The following is a 25609-nucleotide window of genomic DNA, read 5'->3' as shown; positions in this document are numbered from 1 at the left end:
GAAATATATTACTCAATGTAATGATAGTACTACTACTACTACTACTACTACTACTACTACTAATAACATTATTATTAAAACTTAATTTTTTAATGAATATTTACCTGAAAAATATTTAACAGAATTTATTTTCCAGAAAAATGTAAATACACAACACAGTTTTTCCTAGGGAAAAAAAGAAGAAAAAAATTTACTAATTTATAAAATTAATTAACTAGACATGCTTGTGATTATTAAAATGTATGCTTTTGATCCAGAAAATGAATGGAAAACACAAAATTTGGTAAAAAATAAATCTGAATTTGAGGGAAAATAAATGATTTCATAGGGCCTTAAAATTTATTTTTTGTTAAACTTTTATTAAACTGCTTTTAAAATTGTGTAAATTTCATGATTTCAATTAATCAGACATGCTTTTTGATTAATATATTTTGTAAATTTAACCATTAAAAGAGCCTAGAAAAAATGAAAATGGAAAAAAAATGGAAAAAAAAACAATCGGTCAAAAAATAAAATAATAAGGATTTCATAGGGCTCTAATCATGTGACACTGAAGACTGGATTAATGGCTGCTGAAAATTCAGCTCTGCCATTTTACATTTTAAAATATTAAAAAGCAAAGACAAATCCTGCACACCACCAATACTTGCAAAAGTATCAGTTTCAGTCTCATGACTTTTATCAGGAATATAGGTCATAAAACCATAACGTTGTAAATAAAAAATTTTTTTGATACTTTTGCAAGTATTCGTAGTGTGCTAAATATTAAAATGTAAACAGTAAAATTATTTTAAATTGTAATAATATTTCACAATGCTAGTTTTCGCTGAATTTTGATCCAATAAATGCCACCTTGTTGAGTCTTTAAGGCACATTAAAACGTCTTACTGATCCTAAATGTCTGAATGATATAGTGTACATCCACAAGGGCTGTGTTCAAAACCTTTAGTTGGTCATTTACTTAACAGACATTTTTATAGTAAGGACACTGACTTTAAGGACATTGTAATGACATGTATAATGCTCTAGAGCAGGGGTGTCTAAACTCTGTCCTGGAGGGCAGTTGTCCAGCAGAGTTTAGCTCCAACCCTAATTAAACTCTGCTGGACACCGGCCCTCCCGGACCGAGTCTGGACACCCCATATCTAGAGAAAATTCAAGCTTGCGCGCTAGATATTCCCAATAACATATTTCATGAATACAGTGCTTATTTCTTGGTAGAAATTGTTCACATTTTTCATAACTGTCTAAATTATAAGTTGAAAAAACAGAAAATTTGACATTTATGAATTCATATTTTTCTTTCAACAGTTCCATCAGACATATTTTAATCTTTGAACCACTGATCTGTAAAAAAAGGGGGATGTCATAGGCAGTGAAAGATGAATTATGCTGCTTTCAAAAATTATATTACAAATTATCGTTCAGGTTTTGCACAAAGCCCTGGTGTCCCAGAGGCCCAGGTACAGTATGATATATTACCTGTCATCATCATTACTTTTACCAATAGGGGGGTGGCACCAGGCCCTTTTTTGTCTCCCTCCCAAAAATGACTTATTTGTGTAACAAATATGAAGCAAACTAGTATATATACAACTTTCATATTCAAATACATATAGTAGTTAAAATGCATACCAGCCTCAGTCTTAGTCAACTGATATAAGACCAGCTAAGAAAGCCTTCAAGAACATCCTGATCTCCATTCTTCTCATGGCTCTACACTCTCTCCAGGCTCCCACTGCCTCTCAGCACCATGTCACATAAAAGCTTCTGGTCTCTTGTTGATCACGTGCTCTGGTACAATAGAATCAATATTGTCAGCAGCAGGTGGGATAATGATTGGCAAGCGACAGGATGGCACCACCAGTTTTCTTTCACAGGCTTGCACCTCCATGGGTGGCATCTCTGGTGTACACCCAGAAAATTCTGATTTTATCATCACCCCAAACTCAGAACATGAAAGATGAGCTGCCAGGAACACTGTATGTGTATATTTTTATCTTTGAGAAGAACTGGGTAGCTATAAAACTACATTCAGAACACCTAACGAGCACAAAAGTAAGCCATTCCGGCGTGTCTCTAATACGACTATGATGATGAGCAGCTGTAGTCGTCATTTGGCAATTTAGTTTTCACTTAAGAGTCCACTATCAAAAGCATGTGATTTCTAACACAGTGCTGTTTGAGACATTATCTGGGTGCTACATTCCTTGTGGGCGAATGAAGAAGCTGCAAGAGGATGGAAGATCGACATCAGGTGGGATGGGATTTTTCCTGCATAATGAGTCATTCATCCTGTCCTTTTTTCTATATTCTTTCATCAAACTCAAAGTTTCATATTTGAGAATTAAACAGCAAATCTGTTTTTAGAAAGAGTATTTAATTTTACTTTTCCAGTAGAAATATCACATATCAATGCCTAAAAATATAAACATTTAGTTGAGAAGCTTTTTGCTTTCTTTTCTCTTTAGAAAAGTCTTGTTTAAGCATAAACAAAATTTAAAATGAAGGTCTTTATTTGAGATACATTCTCTGAAAAGAAATCTTATTACCTTAAACAAGTAATTTATAAGGAGAAATGATATTAAATTAAATAAAGCATGTTTAGACATTTTCACTGGAAAACAAGGCTGAAATACTAATGTTTTTCGCAGTGCAGAAGTCAGGAAGAATATTTTATTTCAAAGTCACAGAGGCGTCTCGCAGCGTGTGGGAGAAAGACAGTGTTGACAGAACGAGGGCCAGATGAGGCATGTCAGCATAAATGTGAAACGTACAGCTCTGATAAACAGGGACGTCGGTAGAGAGCTCGAGTTCATTAAGAAAACATCAGTGAAAAATATGGCTGCTTCGGTTTTAGAGCAGAATACCTAATCCCAGCAGAGACAGTTTTCTAACAGAGGACTTGAACGGATAACACAAATGGATTTCTCAAGTGTAGATTGCTGTAAAACATCCCAATTAAGAATGCTGTTCCTGTCTTTAAGAAGCCTTCTAAATTCAATGGAGGGTTCGAGAACACAGCCACCAGGCACGACGGGAAGATGCTGTTCATAAGTGAGCCACCTGTACTGATCAGCTCTGTTTGGAGAACACGTAAATCTTCATACCGGTGAGCTGTCAACAGGCAACAGAGGCAAATTAAATGAGATATGGAGCAATGCAATGAAAGGCACACACATCTCTTCAGGAGAACACCAAGAAAGCATATTATCCGTATCTGCTGTATAACCTTTGGAAAACTTGTCTAACGTACAAACAAGCACTTGTATTTTGTGATGACAATTCAACAAAAAAAAAAGATTAATATCTATAATTAAAAAATCCTAGGGAGCTTCAAAAGGTATTGCCACAGTCAATCAACAGGCAAACACACAAAAGCATAAGTTTATTAGAAACACTTCAACTTCAGCGCAAAAACCAGTCTAATGCACTAACCACTAACAATTCATGTGCTAAAAGCACTGACAAAAGTGCATTTTATCAAGTCTGTAGTCTTATGAAAAGCAGGCAGAAAATTCTCATTTAAACAAGATGTTTGTGCACATGATTATGCTGCCTTCTGAGAGCTCAATTTAAACAAATTAAATCCATCCAAGCTGAGGAAAATCATAAATATGCTTTCATTCACGCCATTTAATATCAAGGTATCTACAAAAATAATGACTGTTTTCTTCAATTTTTGTGTGCTAATTATAGTGCAGAGTCATTAGCTTAACAACATGCCAACATCAAATTCTACTGCAAACAGTTGTGAGTCACGTCACCTGTGCACTTCATGGGAGCTCCTTCCTAATGGGCCTTTTTTCACGGTCCACGTTCTGAAACCGGAAGCGTCGAGTAGTTGTGTAAAATAACTTCCGCTGTAGCCTGTATGAATGGCAATGCCCATAGCACGGGATGGTTGTGATTTATTAATGAACAATTCATCATAGATTTTTCATCAAAACATATTAAACACAGTTTCTAAAAATATTGTCATGATATTCCGACACACATTTGATGATTTAAATGGGAGCGCACAAGCTGTGTATGCATAATACTTCAGAGACAGACCAGCTTTTTATTTGAAAAATGCAAGAATAGCAAATAAACAACACATCACATTAAAGAGTAACAAAATCAGACAAGCTTATCTCATAAAACGTTAACCACGAGCAGACTGTATAAATGAAACAGAAATAACATTAGCATTACTTTCGTGCACTTACTTTACTCTCCGATACAGTCGTCACGTATTAGATCAAATTGGAGTTGTTCAAATAAATTTATATTTTATAGAGTTATTCTAAGATAACTGGTTACCATCTTAAACGTGACATATCCTCCAGATTTGAGCGCCGTGATTGAATAGCATTATACCGTAGACAACATTGGAGATGAGTTTTAGTAATCACTGGAAACTGTTAAATATGTTTTGATGAAACATCTATGATGAATTGTTCATTAATAAATCACAACCATCCCGTGCTATGGGCTTTGCCATTCATACAGGCTGCAGCGGAAGTTATTTTACACAACTACTCGACGCTTTCAGTTTTCGAATGTGCACCGTGAAAAGGGCCTATTGGTCACTTAAAATGTTCCACTTCATTGAGGATACTGTCTTTAAATGTAGCTACCTATGCAAATGGTAGACAGCTAAGGAATAGGGCTTAGGTTTTCATTTTTAAAGGTTTCATACGCAAGTCTGTGTAAAGTGTACTGCTCAGAGACAGGACGAACCACAGCAGAATGAAGTAAACATGATTCATCATCATTCCCTCCACCTGATGTCATTATGTTGTGGGAATCAGGGGGCTAAAAAAGGAATAAGCCAGAGAAGCGGGAAAAATGACATGTAATTAATTCAGTGTCTTCATCTCTCTTAGGACTGTTTTTTATGAAGAACAACAATGGCTTCACTGCATTGTTTGGAATAAGAGCTAAGAAACACAATAGGCGTACTAATAGCTTCTCAACATGAATTCCGCATTCTGTGACCTCTAGCACAGTAAATGCCACTTCGGTTAACACCAAAGAACATGCACTCACATGTTATATTGACGTCCGGTGCCTGCTGGGATATAAAACACATAACAGGCAAATAAAAGTACAGTCACAGGTATTTACTGCAAAAGCTGACCGTGTTGCATCCCAAGTCTTCTGAAACCATTAGTGCTGTCAAACGATTAATCGTGATTAATCGCATACTAAATGAAAAGTCTGAGTTCGCCTAATATATGTGTGTGTACTGTGTGTTATTATTATGTATATATAAATACAAACACATTTATGTATATATTTAAGAAATATTTACAAGTATATGTATTTATAATCATTTTTATATAATTCATATACATCACATACATAAATACATAAATAACATATTTCTCTTAAATTTATACATTAATTTGTGTGCATTTATATATACATAATAATTACACACACGACACACATTTATTAGGCAAACTCAAACTTTTACTTTGTATGCGATTAATCGCGATTAATCGTTTGACAGCCCTGGAAGCCATACAATATCTTATGCAAAGAACAGAGTAAATCATAAGATTTTTATTGCTAAAAATGATCCCGACCTCCAAAACTTTAGCTTGAAGAAATCGGTTATGAGACACACAAGAACCAATGGCATTTCACAACCAAAGCTGATGTAACACCCCACTCTTCTCCTTCTGTCCCCTCTCTGAGGCAGAAGTATCCAAACTTCTCCTCTCCAGCCATCCTACAACATGCCCACTAGATCCTATCCCCTCTCACCTTCTCCAAGCAATCTCTCCTACACTCTTACCAGCACTTACACACATCATCAACACATCTCTCCTCACAGGCACTTTCCCCACTGCATTCAAGCAGGCTCGGGTAACCCCACTGCTCAAAAAACCTACATTAAACACTTCACTTATAGATAACTATAGACTGATCTCTCTCCTCCCATTCATTGCAAAAACACTGGAACGAGTCGTTTTTAACCAGGTATCACTGTTTCTCGCGCAGAACAGTTCATTGGATGCTAACCAGTCAGGGTTCAGGAGCGGCCACTCAACTGAAACTGCACTACTGTCAGTCACTGAAGCCTTGCGGATTGCAAAAGCTGATTCCAGATCATCGGTACTCATTTTGCTGGATCTTTCTGCTGCTTTTGACACAGTCAATCATCAGATCCTCCTGTCCACCCTCTCATCACTGGGTATCACAGGGACTCCTCTTCGCTGGTTTGAATCCTATCTCACAGGTAGGTCTTTCAGGGTGGCCTGGGGAGGGGAGGTATCCAAAGCACATCATCTGGCCACTGGGGTTCCTCAGGGATCAGTTCTTGGACCCCTCCTCTTCTCCATTTACACTACATCACTGGGGCCCATCATACAGGCACATGGCTTCTCTTACCACTGCTATGCTGATGACACGCAGCTCTATCTTTCATTTCAACCAGATGATCCAACAGTAGCTGCACGGATCTCAGGCTGCTTGGCAGACATCTCGGAGTGGATGAAAGAACATCATCTACAGCTCAACTTGGCAAAGACTGAGCTCCTTATTTTCCCTGCCACTCCGACTCTACAACATGATTTTACCATCAACTTAGGTACTTTAACAATTACCCCGTCAAGTTCTGCCAGAAATCTTGGTGTTATCTTTGATGACCAGCTGACTTTCAAAGACCACATTGCTAAAACTGCTCGATCTTGCAGGTTTGCCCTACACAACATTAGAAAGATCAGGCCCTTTCTAACTGAGCAGGCCACACAACTTCTTGTCCAGGCCCTGGTCATCTCCAGGCTGGACTACTGCAATGCTCTTCTAGCCGGTCTTCCCTCATGCACAATCAAACCTCTACAAATGATTCAGAATGCAGCAGCACGACTGGTCTTCAACGAGCCCAAAAGGGCCCATGTCACACCTCTCTTTATCACCCTGCACTGGCTCCCAATTGCAGCTCGCATCAAATTCAAGACACTGATGCTTGCTTATAGAACAACCACAGGCTCAGCGCCCGCCTACCTCCACTCATTGCTACCAATCTACACTCCCTTCAGAACTCTGAGATCCGCCAGTGAGCGACGCCTCATTGTACCATCACAAAGAGGCACAAAGTCACTTTCCAGAACATTCTCTTACACCGTTCCTGGCTGGTGGAATGATCTTCCCACCGCTATCCGGAATGCCAACTCCCTAACAACTTTCAAGCAACTGCTGAAAACCCATCTCTTTCGACACTACTTGGAAAAAAAAAAAAAAAAAAAAAAAAAAAAAAATTTTCCTTTTCTACTCTTTTCCCTTTCTAGCTTGTACTTATTTGAACAATGCCTGTTATATGGTATTTTGAGCACTTCGTAGGTCGTTTTGCTTCTTTAGGACAAATCGCTTGATGTATTCCCCACCTGTAAGTCGCTTTGGATAAAAGCGTCTGCTAAATGAATAAATGTAAATGTAAATGTAAATGTAACACTTCTTCTGGTGGCAATTTTTGAATTTGTGCACAGACTGCACACAGGATGAGTGCTATGGTGGATCGAGACGGCGATTGTGTCTATTCCTCTCACAAATCGATCATTTTGCCTCTAAAGACTTGGAATATTAATACTTTTTTTAATAAATTGTGACTGTTTTATATTGACAAATGGTTAGGTTTAGAGGTCTGAGTTGGGTCACAGGCTCATAAATGTGTAAATAGTGTAATGTAAATAAAATTGTTGTGACTGTTTACATTGAAAAATCACACCCCAACATATATGCAATGATGGCAAAATTATTATCCAATATATAATGTAATCATGACAATAAAATTCCCAATGCCTTTCATGTCTGCATATTGACGCCACATGTTTTTTGTTTAAAGCAATGGAAGACCCTGCATGTCAAAAAATTATGTTTCTATTGAAATGACTGCTTTTTACCCACATTTATTGGAAATATTTTACAACATTGTCTTTACTGTCACTTTTGATCAATTTAATGCATCCTTACTGAATAAAGGTAATACATTCTTTTATTTTTATGTTACACAAACTTTTGAATGGTAGCGTATCACAGTTACTACAAAAATATTAAGCAGTTCACTGTTTTAAAACATCAGTAATAATACTAAATGTTTCTGAGCACAAATTTGCATATTAAAATAATTTCTAAAGGACCATGTAACATTATGTCTAGGGTAATGATGTCTCAAAAGTCAGATTTTCCATCACAGAAATAAATGACATTTTGCAATATATTAATGACTCTAATTTCTCTTGTTAATGTTGTAATTCAAATAAATACAGCCTTGGTGACCATTAGTGACTTTTTTTCCCCAAAAAACATATTTAATCATTGTAATTATTCCAAACTTTTTACCAGTGGTGTATTTAGTACTATTTTACTTCTTTTATTGAAAAATGCTTTAAATGAGTCATTAATGAGGTTCCATAACTATCAGATACGGTCTCAGAAGGCAGCTGCTTATGTAGGCAGTGAGGCAGCTCACTGGGATGTGGAACAGACCCATTGTCCCCTCATTGTCAATCTCATCTCCCTCAGAATCCTTAATTAATTCTCTCCTGTCTCTTTCTCCACAGATGTGAATAATGCAGCAACGAAGCCTTCATATTTTTCATGGCTTGTAGTTTTCAAACAGGACCTCTCTGAAACCAGATGCTCGAGGCATAAAACGCAACAATGATGCTCAGTGAATAAACAATGGCTGTGTGTCTCAGGTTCAGCTAAGCGACCAAAATCCCCCAATACTCTAAGCTGTCACAACAGCAGCCTCTCAACCACATGTTTATGATGTATGGACATATATCACACCCAAAAGAATCAGGAAAGAAGTCCCAATGCACACTGAACTCAGCTACCCTGTTCTTTTTATTGCATATCAATCCCCAGGTGCCAATCCCATCTAAAATCAAACCAGATGTACTATTCATCTGATCTCCTGCCTTTTCTTAACCCTAACCGTATCCTCATGGACAAATGTGAATCCTTGTGTATTCATTACACTCTAGCGAAGAGTCAGGCAAGGTTATCTTTCCTGTTCAGACAAGTGCAGGTTTATGTCTTGCGTCTAAAACAAAGCATAGTGCTTTCAGAGGCCTATAAATAAATAACCTTATGTCTCCATCAGAACAATTTTTACAGAATATATTGGATTAGAAACACAGTCACAGTCAACTGACATTACAAACCTCATTGATCTTCCTGTTTAAAAAAAGGCATTTAATGTGTCTTTTAACATTTTAACAAAAGTGATTCATTTGAGATAATTAACGCCGCAAAACCTAATATATTAAGTGGATGAGAAGTTTTTTTTTTTAACTTGCTGCCTATTTTTTAATGTGTGGCACAAGACAGAACAAAAAATAAATATACCATTTTTAAAGCTCATCTGCTTGCTTGACTTGAGCTATTAAAAAGGAAATATCAGCTTACACTGAAAAAACACAAAAATTAATTAATCAGTTCAATATCATCCCCGTTTTGCATGTTAATGAGAAAGAGGCTAATTAAAGAGAGACATGAAATGCTATTGACTTTGAACAGCTGCCATTATATTTTTATGGAACTGCTCCTTGAAGCTCCCAACCAGCATTCATTATTTACTCAAAAACATTCTGCGAGAACAAGGCCCGTTGAAACTTTTAACTAATACGTGACTGTTGTTTGTATCTGGAAGGTCAACTGGTCTCAAAGCTGTGTGAGAAAAGTGAAAATACATACCAGTAGACACACACACACTCAAAAACAAACATGGCTTTGTTGAGTCCTGCTATAGTCAGCACATTCTCACACGGACTCACCAACCCTTGAGCAAGCTAAAACACACTCTGTGTCCACAGAGAACCCCGCAGATTTCTGCAAGACTGCAACACCTATAGAGTGAAGATATACTGAAGTGTTTAGAAATGTACAGTATTGTTTAAAGGTTTGAGGTTGGTAGGACGTTTTAATGTTTTTGAAAGAAGTGCAGCTTACCAACACTGCATTTATTTGATATATGTAATATTGTGAAGCAACGCTAATATTGGAAAATATTACTACAATAGTTTTGTGAATCAGCAAAGTGAAACCAGACTTCAATCACCTCAACAGAATGCATATTTACAGTGTGTGAATTATTCCCTATCTTCTTTGGGCTTGTTAAGTGGTGACAATGCATCCAACGAATGCTGTTTCCAGGTCCAAGCCCCAACTCACTTCACTTAAGAATACCATATCAGCAGCCGTTTATGAGCACTGTTTATTCATATTAAACATTTAAACTAAACCTTTTCTTAAATTTTTGGTGTACACTACAGTCTCCGCGCTCACAGACTCCCGAACACAAATAATTTTTAGATTTATTTATTTATATTTATATTTTCATTGGGATTTCGGCATGGAGTTAAAGGGTAGGATTATAATTTTTTGGGTAGTATTATATCACATTGTGACTGCATAATTAGTACCGTTTGTTGTTTTCTCGTGTCATCTTATTGAGCGTTTGGACCCAGAAGTCGTGGAAGAGGTGACGCGTGACGTCAGACAAGCGAATATAGTGCACAACGCGCCGTTCACCCTACAGAAAATACAAATTCTGTGAACAAGTGCCCAAATTCATCCGCAGATTCAACGTCTATTTATAATGTTGGGGGCAGGACGCTACGGAAACTAGAGAGCATTTGATTGGACAGAAAGTTTGATGAGAAGTTAAAGTGCAGGGTGATGTCATCAAGTTAGAGACTGTAAGTTTTGAATTTGTCAATCTTGTAAATGTAAATTTTGTCACTGTTTTGAAACACACTAGCTTATAGCTAACCTTAAGACTAACATATTTATACTAAAAGCCAAAAAACTTTAATTTTGATTTCATGGGGACTAATGCATTCTCACTGAATAAAAAAAGTACTGATGACTTATATACGACTAAATATATAAAAGGAATAGTTCACCCAAAAATGAAAATTCTGTCATTATTATTCACCCTCATGTTGTTACAAACCCGAAAAACCTTTGTTTCATCTTTGGAACACAAATTAAGATATTTTTGATGAAATCTGAGAGCATTCTGACCCTGCATAGACAGCAAAGCAACTACCACGTTCAAGACCCAAAAAGGTAGTATGGACATCATTAACATAGTCCATCAGTGGTTCAACCGTAATTTTATTAAATCTTTATGATTTTATGTGCTCCAAACACTATGTAGGGTCAGAAAGCTCTTGGATCTCATCAAAAATATCTTAATTTGTGTTCCGAAGATAAACAAAGGTCTTACGAGTTTCAAACAACATGAAGGTGAGTAATTAATGACAGAATTTTCTTGTTTTTGGGTGAACTATAGGCTATCCTTTCAACTAGTTTGATAACTAATCTATCCTTGTTCTCAAGTCCAATGAATTCCACAGATTTCCCTCAAATCAAAATGTGACAAACTCTGCAGATTCCTTGTGGGTTTATCCACGAGCTACTGTTTTTCCTCTGCCAAGCAAAATATTCCACCAACAAACACATGTAGACCTCTCAGCTAAAGCTCTATGACTACATTTGTTTTCACATTATTCCTATTTATTTATTCACCTTCATTCATCTCTTTTAAAGCACAACAACACACAAATGACGGTCCTCTCATGAGTGGGGAATCAGTAAACAGTATTTCTCTTCTTTAATGGGATGTTCACAAGCCACACAGACTCAGAAAAAAAACAGGTAATCTAAAAATGATACATTTTCATCCCTCTTTGTGGCTCATCTATAGTAATACATAAAAAATGAGCCTCAATAAAACATTTTCCTCTCTCGCTAAGTGGAGCTCTGAGGTAAAATGATCTTAGATCAGTGTGTCAGAAGGAAAAAGGTATTGAGTGGCTCCCTGATAACTGTTCAGTGGGTGTAAATAGAACGGACATCAGTTCATTCACTACCACACGGACTGATGTTTTTCAGGGTTTTTAGAGACCCCTGCTCTGTTTCCTCTGCATTGCAACATTACTTGTCTGAATTCTCCCTTAGCCTGCATCCCTTATTTATTTATTTTTAGACAATTACAAGCTAAAAGTCTGAGCATCTCTCACACACAGATGGTTTGACCCAGCACAAGCCTCAATCTGGCCTGTTTCTGAGGGTAAATCAGCCTCATTCTATCTGAATGAGCTTGGTCAGGGATATCAATCCCACTAAAACACGCTGTCTATTTAGCACTCTGCCGCTAAGGATTACGGCTGTGTTTGTCATAATGATAAAAGGCCTAGGCAGAAGCGTATTGTTACCTGATACCTGGGATTCCCAGAGGATCTCTGTATGCTGATGTGCACTCGATGCACTCTGTGCAAATAAAAGCTCTGCTCCAAAACCTAGTGAGCTTGCTGCCTACTGCCTACTAAGGCAGCGTCCTAACTATCAAGGAACCTTATAAGAGACTTTCTGGAAATAGTAGCATCTTCTTGTTAGGAATCATAAAAATCTGTAAAAATAAAAACAAAGTGTCTATTCACACCTTGCTGGCAGAGGCTATTTACACTTACTCTGTCCACCAACATGTGGTAGGGTCAGACAACATTGCAAAAGACGCATTTTATGCAGGAGATCTAGTGGCGTAGGTAGTAAAACACGCAACAATTACCTTCTAATCTGCACACTATCAACCTTTAAATCCACCTTTTGCTGAACATTACTTTGGAAAGTAATGTGCCTCATGGGTGTTTATCGGTTAAAGTTAGTGTTAGGTGTAGGGAGGTTCCCAAATACATAGAGGCAAAGTTGTCTGGAATGAGGAGTTCTGTAATTTAATATGAAAACCGTGTGATGTATAATCATTTATACCGTTGAAAAATGTGATAATCACCCCCACCAGTAGGCAGTTTCTTTCAAATTTCTCTCAGACCTTTGGGGCCATGAGTTAAACAGGCCCAGCAAGTTTTGTTCCAATCGGCCTTCGTTAACCTTGTCTAACAGGTGCTCAAACTTTGTCTGCCAATAGCGGCCATGTTTTTTGAGTTACACAAATGTCCATATAGACACTTGTGGCACTTTGGACCAAGACCGATTTCTATGTTGATAGGACAAGTGGTTGTGCAGTTATTTTTATGATTTTCCCTCTTGTAGTGCTACCAAGTGAGCAATCTGTGCATTTTTTTTCCTGTGACCTCAGACTGAGCTCTTACAAAAGTTTTCTGAGTTTGGCAACGATATCTCATTCCGTACAGGAGTTATAGGCATTTTACTAAAAATGGCCCTGCTCCTTTGAAGCGTTTTGGTGTCCCTTTGCGATGGTGAGTTGAAAGTTCAACTTTTTTTTGATAATTATTGATATTTGCTCTCCAGAGAATCTTTCTGCAATGGTTTGGTTCCGATCAGGCGAAAAACCTAGGACTTGTTTAAAAGCAAAAGTAGGCTTTTAAAAAAAATGTGAAATACCCTAACATTTTTGAACCAGACTGACGGTTTAGGACAGGGGTGCTCAACCCTGGTCCTGGAGACTTTCCTGCAAAGTTCAGCTCCAACCCTGACCAAACACACCTGAACCAGCTAATTAGGATCTGAAGGAGCACTTGATAATTACAGACAGGTGTGTTTGATTAGGGTTGGAACTAAACTCTGCAGGAAGGTCGATCTCCAGGAACAGGGTTAAGCACCCCTGGTTTAGGAGTTATGAGCAATTTTGTACATTTGTTCACTGTAGTGCCCCCATCAGGCCGATTGGGCTGAGCCTTGTTCACGTTGTGGGCGGTGTGAGTACTACTATCCCTCCGAGTTTCAAGTCTCTACGACTTACAGTTTGGTCTGCACGATCCTTCTAACAATTACAATAGGGTTTCAGCGCAACGTGATTGAACCCCTAATTATAATTTTCACTCAATACACTATTATTGCATACTATTTTCACTTTGTGTAAAAAGAATCCATTGCTAGAAAACAGATGCGCTGATAAATACTTTTCTGGAAACTACAGTTTTTCAGGATTTTTTGATGAATAGAAAGTTCAAAAGTACAAGCATTTATGCGATATAAAAGCTTCTGTAACATTATAAATGTCTTTACTGCCACTTTTGAATGATATCGCAATTCTCTCATCTCGTTCACCATCTTTGTTTTATCACTGAGGTTGTCACAATGCATTTTGCAATAGCCTTTACAGTAAATTTGTCTTTGATGCAGTATTGCCTCCACATACTGCCTCAGTAGGCAGCTCTCAGAGCTTCAATTCCCATAAATCTGTGCACTACAACCCTCAGTAGTCTAACAGTGTGTTGGCCATATACAGTAAGTATTATTTTTAGACTGTATCTTACTGGAATGCACCTCCTTAAAGCAATGCACCTGCCTTTCATAACTAGATTTTTTTCTTTTTGAGCGAGACCAAAGAGTCAGGTCTTTTCCTGTCCCTTTTTCAGAAGACTGACAGCTTAAAGATGTAATAATTCTGTGGTGTCAAAAGAAGACATACCTTTAGTGGGTTCTGTGCGCTTGGGTAGGTCCAACGTGTCATAGTTTTTGTCATGCTCGCCATTTTTCCTCCCTAAGTGAAGAAGGGGAAGACAGAGCGAGAGAGCGTGAGGGAACAAGACAGAAAGAGCAGTTGTAAGTGTCACTCTATGAGAGACGGAATTTACTGGTATGAAAATGTCAAGTAGACCCAAGTCTCAGACACATACACACAGTCACAGACGTGCCACACATACAGTAAATCTAGCTACTACACAGATATGCAGAGACAAACTCTTGACACCAGCTCCCAAGAGTGGGAACCCCCATTAAAAATGCAAAGCCTTTGTCATGGAAGACAGCTGTCTATAATAGAGTGAAGTAATGAAGGCCACTCCACTATCACACACAGAGAACATGATACAGGGATAGTTCATCTACAAATCAACATTTGCCATTATTTACTCACCTTCATATTGTTCCAAACATATTTGATGTGCTCCAAAAACAACAAAAAGCATCTTAGAAATAGTCAACATGAACCACACTGTGTATTTAAAGCCGTAATATCACTTAAGACCAACACCAAAACCATTTTTGTGCACATTTTTAAATATGGTGAATTGCTAAAAATGCCAAATGTCATGATGCACCAAATGTGAATATGCACATCTCTGTAGTGGAGATGAAGATTTATAATGAAATTTAAGTATTTAAATTAATTAAATTGAAATTTGTAAAGTTTTATTTGTAAAGTTTAAAATGTTTTATTTCTTGTTTTTTTTTTTTTTAAAGTTACCTGAGAGGGAACACTGTGTGTGATATTGGCATAATACTGGCAGAATTTAAAAGCAAAAATCTCGTTATAAAATTTGCCAGTGCAGTAAGTCAAGTTTGAATCAATGACAACGTGTTTGAATTAAAAACAAGTCTTAATATCTTATGAAGTTGCTTCTCATGTAAATGTATCTTGTTTAAAGATTTCTAGATATTTTAACTAATAAACAAGACAGATAACTAATTTAGAATATGATTTTTTTGCAGACAAAGCTAATGCATGTTTTCAGAAGGCTGTAAATGAAATGCACACTTCATATTGATTGTACCATGGTACTTTTTGTCACTTTTACTTCAAGTTTGACAGCCCTTGTTCAACATTCACCATCATTACACTACCAGTCAAACGTTTTTGAACAGTAAGATTTTTAATGTTTTAAATGAAGTCTCTTCTGATCACCAAGCCTGGATTTATTTGATCCAAAGTATAGCAAAAACAGTAACATTTAGAAATATTTTTACTATTTAAAATAACTGTTTTCTATTTGAATATATTTTAAAATGTAATTTATTCCTGTGAGCAAAGCTACACTTTCAGCATCATTACTTCAGTGTCACATGATCGTTCAGAAATCACTGATTGTAGAAATAATTAATAAAGGATTATAGAAATTAATACTTTTATTTAGCAAGGATGCTTTAAATTGATCAAAAGTAATGATAAAGAGATAAAGATATTATAATGTTACAAAAGATTTCTATTTCAGATAAACACTGCTCTTCTGAACTTTCTAAAAGTTGTTTGAGCAGACAAACTTGATTTCTAAGGCATCATGTGACTGGAGTAATGATGCTAGAAATTCAACTTTAAAAAAATCACAGGAATAAATTACATTTTAAAATGTATTCAAATAGAAAAGAGTTATTTTAAATAGTAAAAATATTTTAAAAGGCTTGGTGAGCAAAACAAACTTCTTTAAAAATCATTAAAAATCTTACTGTTCTTTTGACTGGTAGTGTATATGAAAAAGGACAATGTGAACACTGTGCCTGACATCTCATTTTGCATTTTACAAAAGAAAAACTTCTCAGAGGTTTGGATCAACATGAGAGTGAGTAAATGATGACATTTTTTGTTGAACTATCCCTTTAAAGCAATGGGCAAAACGGCAGAAAGCAAAAGCCAGGCCTCGTTAACAGATAACAGCAGACACACAGACATCCGTGCCAGCTGAAAGGGACTTTGAACCGGCTAAATTGGCACAGGTTTGACATTTCCTTGAGGAGAGGAACACTAGCCGGTCATTTCAGAATGGAAGGTGAAAGAGTGAAAGAGGGGCAGTGATGAAAAGTTTATTTTGATGAAGACAGAGAGAGGTATTATGTCAGCATATGCTGAGAGAAACAGACAGACAGAAGAAAAGCAAGAAGAGACACTCACCTTGATTAAACCATTCCTCTACAGTTAGCCAACGCAGGAACAGCAGCAAGGTAGGGAAGAAGAAAGGAGATTCAGAGAGTGTGTGTATTAAAGGAGACAGAACTTATTTGTGAACCACTTATAAGTACATAGGAAAAGAGAGAGTTTTTAGAAAAAATAGAGTCAGTTCCATTAGTTCCCACAAGTGAAGATTCCAGAAAGGAGACAAAAGAGTTTGCGCCGCTTATTGCGGCAAATACACTAAATGGTTACAAGAAACTTAGTATATTCACAGATTTCATGCATCATTGTGTTTTGCAATGCTGTCCGAACAATTTACAATGTGCTGTATTCTCAGCGTGGCTGCAGGGCTGCTATACTGGGCATTAGCATAATCACTGTTCTACGGTCAGTTTTTGCTTTCAGGCCAACTACTATGATGGTAGGAGTGAATTTGGCTGAGCAATTTACTTAGTAATCTAAACTATCAAAGGCATGCTATTCAGCAAGCCACCTGAAAATCAACACATTTGGTTTAATAGCACAGACATTTGATTGTCTATCACCCCTTTGAGTGCTGAGTGGAAACACAAAGAAAGGGAAACATTTAATATGACCATTTTTGCTTCAGTAAAATAATGTGATGTGTACACTAACATTCAAAATTTTAGGGTCAAAAATGTTAGAGAAAAGGTCTCTTGTGCTCAGCAAAGTAGTATTTATCTGAACAAAACTACTGGAAAACAAGGTGGATGTTTTCTATTGTTTTCTAAAATGTAATTTATTCCTGTGATCAAAGCTAAATTTTCAGCATCATTACTACAGTTCTTCAATGTCACATGGTCCTTCAGAAATCTTTCTAATATGCTGATTTGCTGCTAAAGAAACATTACTAATATCAATGATGTAAACAGTTGTGCTGCTTAAAGTAGTTCACTTCCAGAGCAAAAATTTACAGATAATGTACTGACTCCTTGTCATCCAAGATTCATGTCTTTCTTTATAAAGAAGTTATGTTTTTTGACAAAAACATTTCAGGATTTCTCTCCATATAGTGGAATTCTATGGTGTCCCTGAGTTTGAACTTCCAAAATGCAGTTTAAATGCAGCTTCAAAGAGCTCTAAATGTCCTTTCCCGATCCCACCCCCTTCTCTCTCTCCCACTTCGCTTCCTGTCAGTTAATGATCTGTCCTATCACAAAGACAAAAAAAAAAAACCAAAGAGCTCTAAATGATCACAGCCAAGGAAGAAGAGTCTTATCTAGTGAAACGATTGGTTATTTTCTAAAAATAAATTTTAAAAAATTACAGTTTGCATCCTATTTAACCTCAACACTCATCTAGCTCTGCGTAATCTGCATGTATTACTTCAAAATCGCCTACATCGCTGCAGAAGTACCAACCCAGTGTTTACAAAGTAAACATGCAAAGAAGGTAAGACAGCGATGTAGGACAATTTTGAAGTTGGAGGAGACAATGAGATGGGAGTTTATCATTTAGTCCTTTTTAAAGCTGCATTTTGGAAGTTCAAATTCGTAGGCACAATAGAAGTCCATTATATCAAGAGAAGTTGTGCAATGTTTTCCTTTAAAAAACAATTTCTAAACTAAATACTAAAGAAAGAAAGACACGAACATACTGGATGACAAGGGGGTGAGTACATTACCTGTAAATTTTTTGTTCTGGAAGTGAACTACTCCTTTAACATTTCTGTGGAAATGTGATTTAGGTTTGATCAAATGAATGTATCCTTGCTGAACAAATATACTCATTTTTTAAAAAAGAATATCTTACTGACTCACAACTCTTGAATGATAGTGTAATTTAAATGACAGTAATTAACATTTTAATAATTAAAAATAAATACAGTGTAAACCAATTTCCTATCATATCTAATGTAATACTAGTGCAGAAATTACACACTTTCTGCTTTAATTTTTGGCAAACCAACATTGCAACCTAAACTTCAGTGTTTATAGTCAAGAGTTTTATGTGCAAAACTAAATTATGCCTTTTACATCAGGTAAGATTATCCTGGCGAAATGTCCAAATAGCTCGCCGGGAAAACATCCCTTAATGCTTGTTATGGGCATTTTCTGGTGTAAATATAGGTCACTTGCATCTTCAAAGTACATCTCTAGGGCTGCTGACAGATAAACAAACCTCATTAAAAAGGGTCCATGAGGCACAGCATGACATTAATGTTGTCATCTTTGCCGCTTACCCACTTTCTTCCCTTTGCTCTTTCAGGTTATATATTGAATTTCCTTACAAGTCTATTCGAGAATCAGTTCACTAATTGAAGTCATTAATGTATACAATGGGTCTCATATGAGTGAACAAAAAAATCTGGACAACTACTACTACTACTACAAAAAAAATGATAAGAACCTTGAAATGGTCTGGAACCTGAAAATGAATCGGCTCTCTTGGCATTGTGTACAGAATGAGTACCTGAACAACACTCAGCAGTTTAAAAGCGAAGTTGATTCAACTCAGACAATGTTGCAACACAGACCGCGAACCTAACACCCACATCCATTTAAAGATGAATATTGATTCAACATTGATACCCCAGACACACACTCCAGTTATGAATCATGAGGGACAAAAGAGCACAGGCCAAACAAATAGAGACTCGAGCATCTTTTTAGCTTCCTATTACAGTATTTGCCTGCACTGCTATTTATGATGTTGTGTAAATGCTAGGATCATACTGCCCTCCGTGAACCTGCCGGTGATGAAGCATCCGGCTGTTGATGATCGAGGCTCAGGGATATAAAGGTGCTCAGCAGTGCTTTGGAAGTATAAAACACATAGATGAGATAAATAAGAATTCAATATTGACCTTTGGCCTTCTTTCCTCCAAAGCAGCCTGCGTCATCTTTCTTCTTCCTCTGAGTGCCAGCAGAGCCAGGGCCCTGCAGAGTTGAGGGGTCCTGGAACTTCTCAGCCCCTGGAACCTCCTTGTGCACGTGGTAAGACAGGTTCCTCATGATGCAAACACAATTCTCCACAGACTAAGACACAGCAACACAGAAAAATTGAAAGAATGAAACAAAGTATCTTTAAAAAGTACAATGTGTCTGCTAAAGACTTTAAGCAGACTTTCTGCTTAATTTGTGGTAAACCAAAATTGCAACTTAAACTTCTATGTTTATAGTAAAAGAAAATATAACAAAACATAATAATAATATAAAATATAATACAAATATAACTGAGAGTCACAGCTGGTACTACATTACTATAATATTGAATGTTAAATTATAACACTAAATTAAACTAAACTAAAAGTTAACTTTTACTTTTACATAATTACATAATTACATTTCTACTCCAATTCGTTTTTTGAAATATAAACATTTAAATGGTGTCATAAAAAAAAAATTGAAAAAAAAAAAAAAAAACCCTAGGTTTTTCTAGGTCTTCTAGGTTTTTCCTGAGGCAAACATTCCTTACATGACATTGTTTACAAGCTGTTACACTGAAGTCTTTCCACAGTTGAAACACTGATTGAGTGATTACATGAGACAGAATACAGATTTCAGTAAGTTGTACTCTTTCTTTTAAAATACCTTAAGATGTTTATTTTATGCTGTAACTGTATCAAAGCAGAGGAGACGATTGCACTACATTGATCTGTCACTCCACATTAAACAGCCCCATAACGGTATTTATTCTTTGAATATTGTAATAAAATGGACAGAATTTGACATGTGAGACTTTCATTTGAAAAGTAACAAAGCACAAAGCTTATTGCGATTTATTGGATGGGAGGTGCGTTACAATGTTACAGGTTAGAGTAGACTAATCGATTTTTGGGATTTAAGAATTAATATTGTTTTGTAAAAATGAGAATCGATTAAAATCGAGAAATCAACATTTTTGTAATCCAGCCCTTTTTTACATTATGGTTGTCTTGTGGTATTTGACATTTATTATTACTGTGCTTTAAACAAAGATGCTGAAGATACTCACTTTGTTGTCCATGTCCTTCTTTCCCACAGCAGACTGCAGCGCATGCAGCAAGGCATCTACCAGCCCCTCACACTCTCTCAACCTTCTGCGCGCCTCTGCACCGTCTGAGCTCACATTCCTACGGCAAACAGCAAAAGCATGAGTAATCATAAGTAATTTGCACTAATTATACATCCTAAGCTGACACATTAAAAGATTTTGTTGAAGAAGCTACTTTGAAAATGTAACTTGCCAAGCTACAAACTAATCATAATTTCAGTAGCTCAACTAGCCAAACTGCTCTTGTTAAAGTAATTAGACACAACATACAAGCTAATGGCAAAAAACAGTTAAGGAACTGCCAATATCTTTTAAATACGCAAAAATATATTTAATATATTATATTATCATACATACCTCCAGTATATTTTAGAATATGATTAATTCAGAGCTTAAAAACAGTCTGGATTTTTTTAATCATTAAACAAATTAAACAATGGATTTATGGTAATATCACTACAAGACACAACTAGAATAAAGGATCTGTTTGAGCATAGTGATTAGTGTCCATTGTCATTCTCTATTTAAACAAAACAACCACAACAAAAAAATTTTAACAGCCAATTTACTGTTCGTATGAATATTCAGTGGAATGAACCTGAATTCATGTGCTAAGCCCAATAAAAACTTGACAAAAAGGCAAAACATATAAATACAGATATTGCTTTTTTACAACCAATTAAAAGTGTATGATAAACAATACAGTCACCCAATCCGATTAAACCTACATTTAAGTTCTGATCTCAGACCTGCTAAAATGACCAATGTCCCTCTTTAAAAATGAATGGAGGACAGATTACATTATAAAGTTACACGGTTTGCATTATATAAGAAAATTAAAAGAACGTCAGATGTGTCCACAGCCTGAGAAGGCACCAGGAGCCATCTGGGTTCTTCATCCTTTCCCCTGAAATTTCTGTTCCACCAGCTGTTCAAGCTGTAGTTTTTATAACTAGATTGCCAAGTTAAAATCCTATCAACAAAAAAGCCTCACTCCAGAGTCATCACTATCAAACGACAACTGGAGAAACATAAATTAAACTAGCACCTTGCCAAACAAATGAGTCCCTTTCCAGCAGAAGAAATTTAAACCCATTTGCAGTATAACACCCATATGGAATCTAACATTTTCCAGCTGTACATCTGTTGTGGCGGCAGTCCAGATATAAGAGAGATGGATTGTGTTTTTACAGCTACCTGTCTTTTTCCTCCCCAATGCCTGAAGGACAGTCAGCACAATATCGAACGCTGCCTACAATTTCTTGTACCTAAACCAGTTTAAGAATCCAAGATATAATATTGTGGCAACATTTACTATACTAATTTAAAAATTGTAATACATTATTTGGTGGCACTTCAAGCTTTAATTACACAACCAGCCCTAATATATTTTCGTATATAACGATAATAGGATTGCATGATTCATTGAATCTTCTGAAATAAACTGAACCTCTCACTGAAACCCTTCATCGCTTGGCTCTGCTCTAGTTCATCCAAAAATAAAATTAGCTGAAAATTTACACACCCTCAGGCCATGCAAGATGTACAGTAGATGAGTTTCTTCTTCATCAGAACACATTTGGCAAAATTAAGCATTACATCACTTGCTCATCAAAGGATTCTCTAAAGTGAATGGGTGCTGTCAGAATGAGAGTCCAAATCTTCATTTTGGACAGCCTGAGGGTGAGTAACTTTACAGCAGTTTTTCATTTTAGGATTCCTTTGAGACCTTCTAAAATCTCAAATACAGACAAGACATGAATGCACTATTAATCAGGAATTACAAATGTGCACATTTGTCACAATGAGCGAAATAAATAAATAAAGGGTGCTTTCCCTCTGCTCAAGAGAGACAGGAAACGAAACTCTGCCTCCAAGCAGCTTACTAGGCAACAGATGTCACTGGATACAGTTTCCATGGATACAGGCTGAGCTGAGGCTAAAAAGACAGGATGAGGATGGAGTGGCGTTGTGCACAACCGCATGTATGCGATGACCTGCTGAGAGGTGGCATCACATGGAAACACATGATGCCATGATGGCCGTGCTGCCACCTCTTCCTGATACATGCTTTAGACCCGCTGAGGCACTGGTTAACCTGATAATATTGATTGACCTGTCACAGAGCAATAGCCAGTAAGAGCTTTGGCAAAGTAGAAAGAGCTAAAGAGAGATAAGGAGGTTGAGAAAAAGTAAGAGTGCTTGTTTTAGGAAATGTTCACAATGTTTCGCTTTAAAATGAAGGAGGATGACCGATATTGGATTTTGTTTGCTTTATGATGCATGAAAAAAACGCCACACACTTCGGAATAACTGACTGACTGCAAAAGATTTCTTCTAATGTATCAAAATGCTTTAACCAAACAATCCCAATGAATGGATAATTTTCACAAACATATTATATTATATTACATTATATTACATTATATTACATTATATTATATTATATTATATTATATTATATTATATTATATTATATTATATTATGCAGCAGAACAGTTTTCAGTAATGACAATAATAAGAAATGTTCCTTAAGCATCAAATCAGCATATTAGAATGATTTGATGCTATTAGAACACTGAAGACTGGAGTAATGACTGCCGAAAATTCAGCTTTGCACCACAAGAATAAATTACCTTTTAAAATCGAAACTAGTTATTTTAATATTTCACAATAATTTGACTATATTTTTGATCAAATTTCAAGGAACAATAGTTGGATAAACTCAACAAGGAATAGATACATAAACTATTGCCTCTTATTTGTAATTTTTGTAGATATCAGAAATTCATCAGGTTTTTGGAAGCCCGTTTTGGCCAGTTAATAAAAAAAAAAGGTACTGCGACTTTTTAATCTCACAATTCTAACTATTTTTCTCGGATTTGCGAGTTTATATCTCACAATTCTGTTTTTTTCCTCGCAATTCTGACTTTTTTCCTCAGAACTGAGAGATACAAACCAGCAATTATGAGTTATAGAGTCAGAATTGCGAGACATAAATTTGCAATTCAAACTTTTTCTGAGAATTGCACACTATAAACTCGAAATAAACTCAAGTTCTACAGTCAGAACTGTAAAGTCATAATTGTGAGATAAAAACTCACAATTGTGAGTTATAAAGTCAAAATTTCAGGATATAAACAATTTTGACTATTTTTCTCGCAATTGCAATGTTTTTTCTCGTAATTCAGACTTTTTTTTCTCCAAATTGTGATATAAACCCACAATTGTAAGTTATAAAGTCAGAATTGCATGATATAAACTTAGAATTGCGAGTTATAAAGTCAGAATAGCAGGATATAAACAATTTTGACTATTTTTCTTGCAACTGCAGCTTTTTTCCTTGCAATTCTGACTTTTTTTTCCTCAGAATTGTGATATAAACCCCCAACTACGAGTTGTAAATTCAGAATTGTGAAACAAAGTCAGAATTGCATGATATAAACTCAGAATTGCAAGTTATAAAGTCAGAATTGTGAGACAAAGTCAGAATTGCATGATAAAAATCCAGAATTGCAATGTATAAAGACAGAATTGCGAGACATAAAGTCAGAGTTGTGTGATATAAACTCACAATCGCGAGTTATAAAGTCAGAATTGCAGGATATAAACAATTTTGACTATTTTTCTCGCAATTGTTTTCTTTTATCTTGTAATTCTGACTTTTTTCTTATAATCGTGATATAAACTCGCAAGTCCGGTTCTGAGGGGGAAAAAGACTGATATTTTCTCAGAATCGCGAGATATAAACCCCCGATTGTGACTTAAAAAATCAGAATTGCATCATATAAACTCAGAATTGTGTGATATAAACTTGCAATTGCGAGTTATGCAGTCCAGTTTCGAAGGGGAAAAAGATTGACATTTTCTCAGAATTGCGAGTTTATATCTTGCAATTCTCACTTAATAACTCACAATTTTGTGAGATATAAACTGATTCTGATAAAAAAATATCGCAATTCTGACTTTATTTCTTGGAATTGCGACTTTATTATTATTATTATTTATTTATTTATTTATTTTTTTTGTAATTTCAAGTTTATATCACAATTTTGAAAAAAAAAAATCTGAATTGTGAGTTGAAAAAAAAACGCAATTACCATTTTTATTTTTTTATTCAGTGGTGGAAACAGGCTTCCATAGTAGGTCAACATCTAAAAAAAGAGTGTTTCATAAAACTGTATACTTAAAAGGGAAAGGTAACAGAGGGAGAGACTGAGAAGAACGGATGAAGGCAGGGAGGTAGAGTCACACACAGAGAAGCCAGCAGAAGCTGGACTTGGCCCAGCAGGTTGCAGCACAACCAGCAGCAGCAGCAGGAGATTAGAGGCCTGGCTGCTAAAGAGGAAACAGAGGGTGGAAACACAGCCCCGTCCCTCTGGAGCTTCAGTGCTGAGCTCACACACAACACAGGACAAAGCTCAAATAAGAGAAGACAGGGAGGACTTAAAGGACAAAGGAAAGAGGGTGAATGCAGCATTTATTCAGTGAAATAGCATACAAATCCTGCAAATCCTGAAAGACCCCTGCTACAATCAACTGTGTACTAAGGAACAAGTATGAATATAATTTTATCTGAAATCATACCTCATATTTGCATCATTTGCAAATATAGGTTCTGTCTACAAGGCAGAAAGCTGTGTTCGAAATACAAACTCATGCAATTGCAAGATTAAGGATTTAAAGAGAGCGCTTGAGGTCACGAAACTGAACTACACTGACCTGCTTTTGCCGCTAGCAAGCTGATTTAGACAATCAGACCTGTGTGCCGAGGCTTATCCGCAATAGCCACAGAAGTCTAGGTAGGTCAAACAAGGATAGTCACAGCCAAACAAGGCAAGAATAAACTGATTCAGCTGAAGAATAAACTGATTGTGCAACAAGAATATATGAGTCTTGAAAAAGAAGAATAATTTTTCGCACCATCATGACACTATGACTCATTGTTTAAGCCGAGGATCACCTCAGTGGAGGAAGATTTGATGATCTGATGAGTTATTTATTCCAATCAATGGG

At 36.3% G+C, this 25609-nt stretch overlaps 1 protein-coding gene across 13 annotated transcripts in view; it reads right to left on the bottom strand.

Annotated features, from left to right (window-relative positions):
* Positions 1-25609, bottom strand: part of arvcfb (ARVCF delta catenin family member b) — a 273519-nt gene that overhangs the window by 30935 nt on the left and 216975 nt on the right. For 11 of the 13 annotated variants that reach the window (XM_051108695.1, XM_051108689.1, XM_051108697.1 and 8 more), the window contains 4 exons: positions 20555-20672; positions 19425-19596; positions 16598-16615; positions 14402-14473 (listed from right to left, as the gene is read on the bottom strand). In XM_051108695.1, coding sequence (XP_050964652.1) covers positions 14402-14473; positions 16598-16615; positions 19425-19596; positions 20555-20672 — 380 coding nt within the window. The remainder of the gene's footprint in view (positions 1-14401; positions 14474-16597; positions 16616-19424; positions 19597-20554; positions 20673-25609) is intronic. The other 2 variants (XM_051108691.1, XM_051108693.1) reach the window with 1 other exon arrangement.

The sequence above is a fragment of the Labeo rohita genome, chromosome 5 (assembly GCF_022985175.1).
Source record: "Labeo rohita strain BAU-BD-2019 chromosome 5, IGBB_LRoh.1.0, whole genome shotgun sequence".
Taxonomy (NCBI): domain Eukaryota; kingdom Metazoa; phylum Chordata; class Actinopteri; order Cypriniformes; family Cyprinidae; genus Labeo; species Labeo rohita.
The sequence above is the reverse complement of the archived record's forward strand: the minus strand, read 5'-3'. Positions and strand labels throughout refer to the sequence as shown.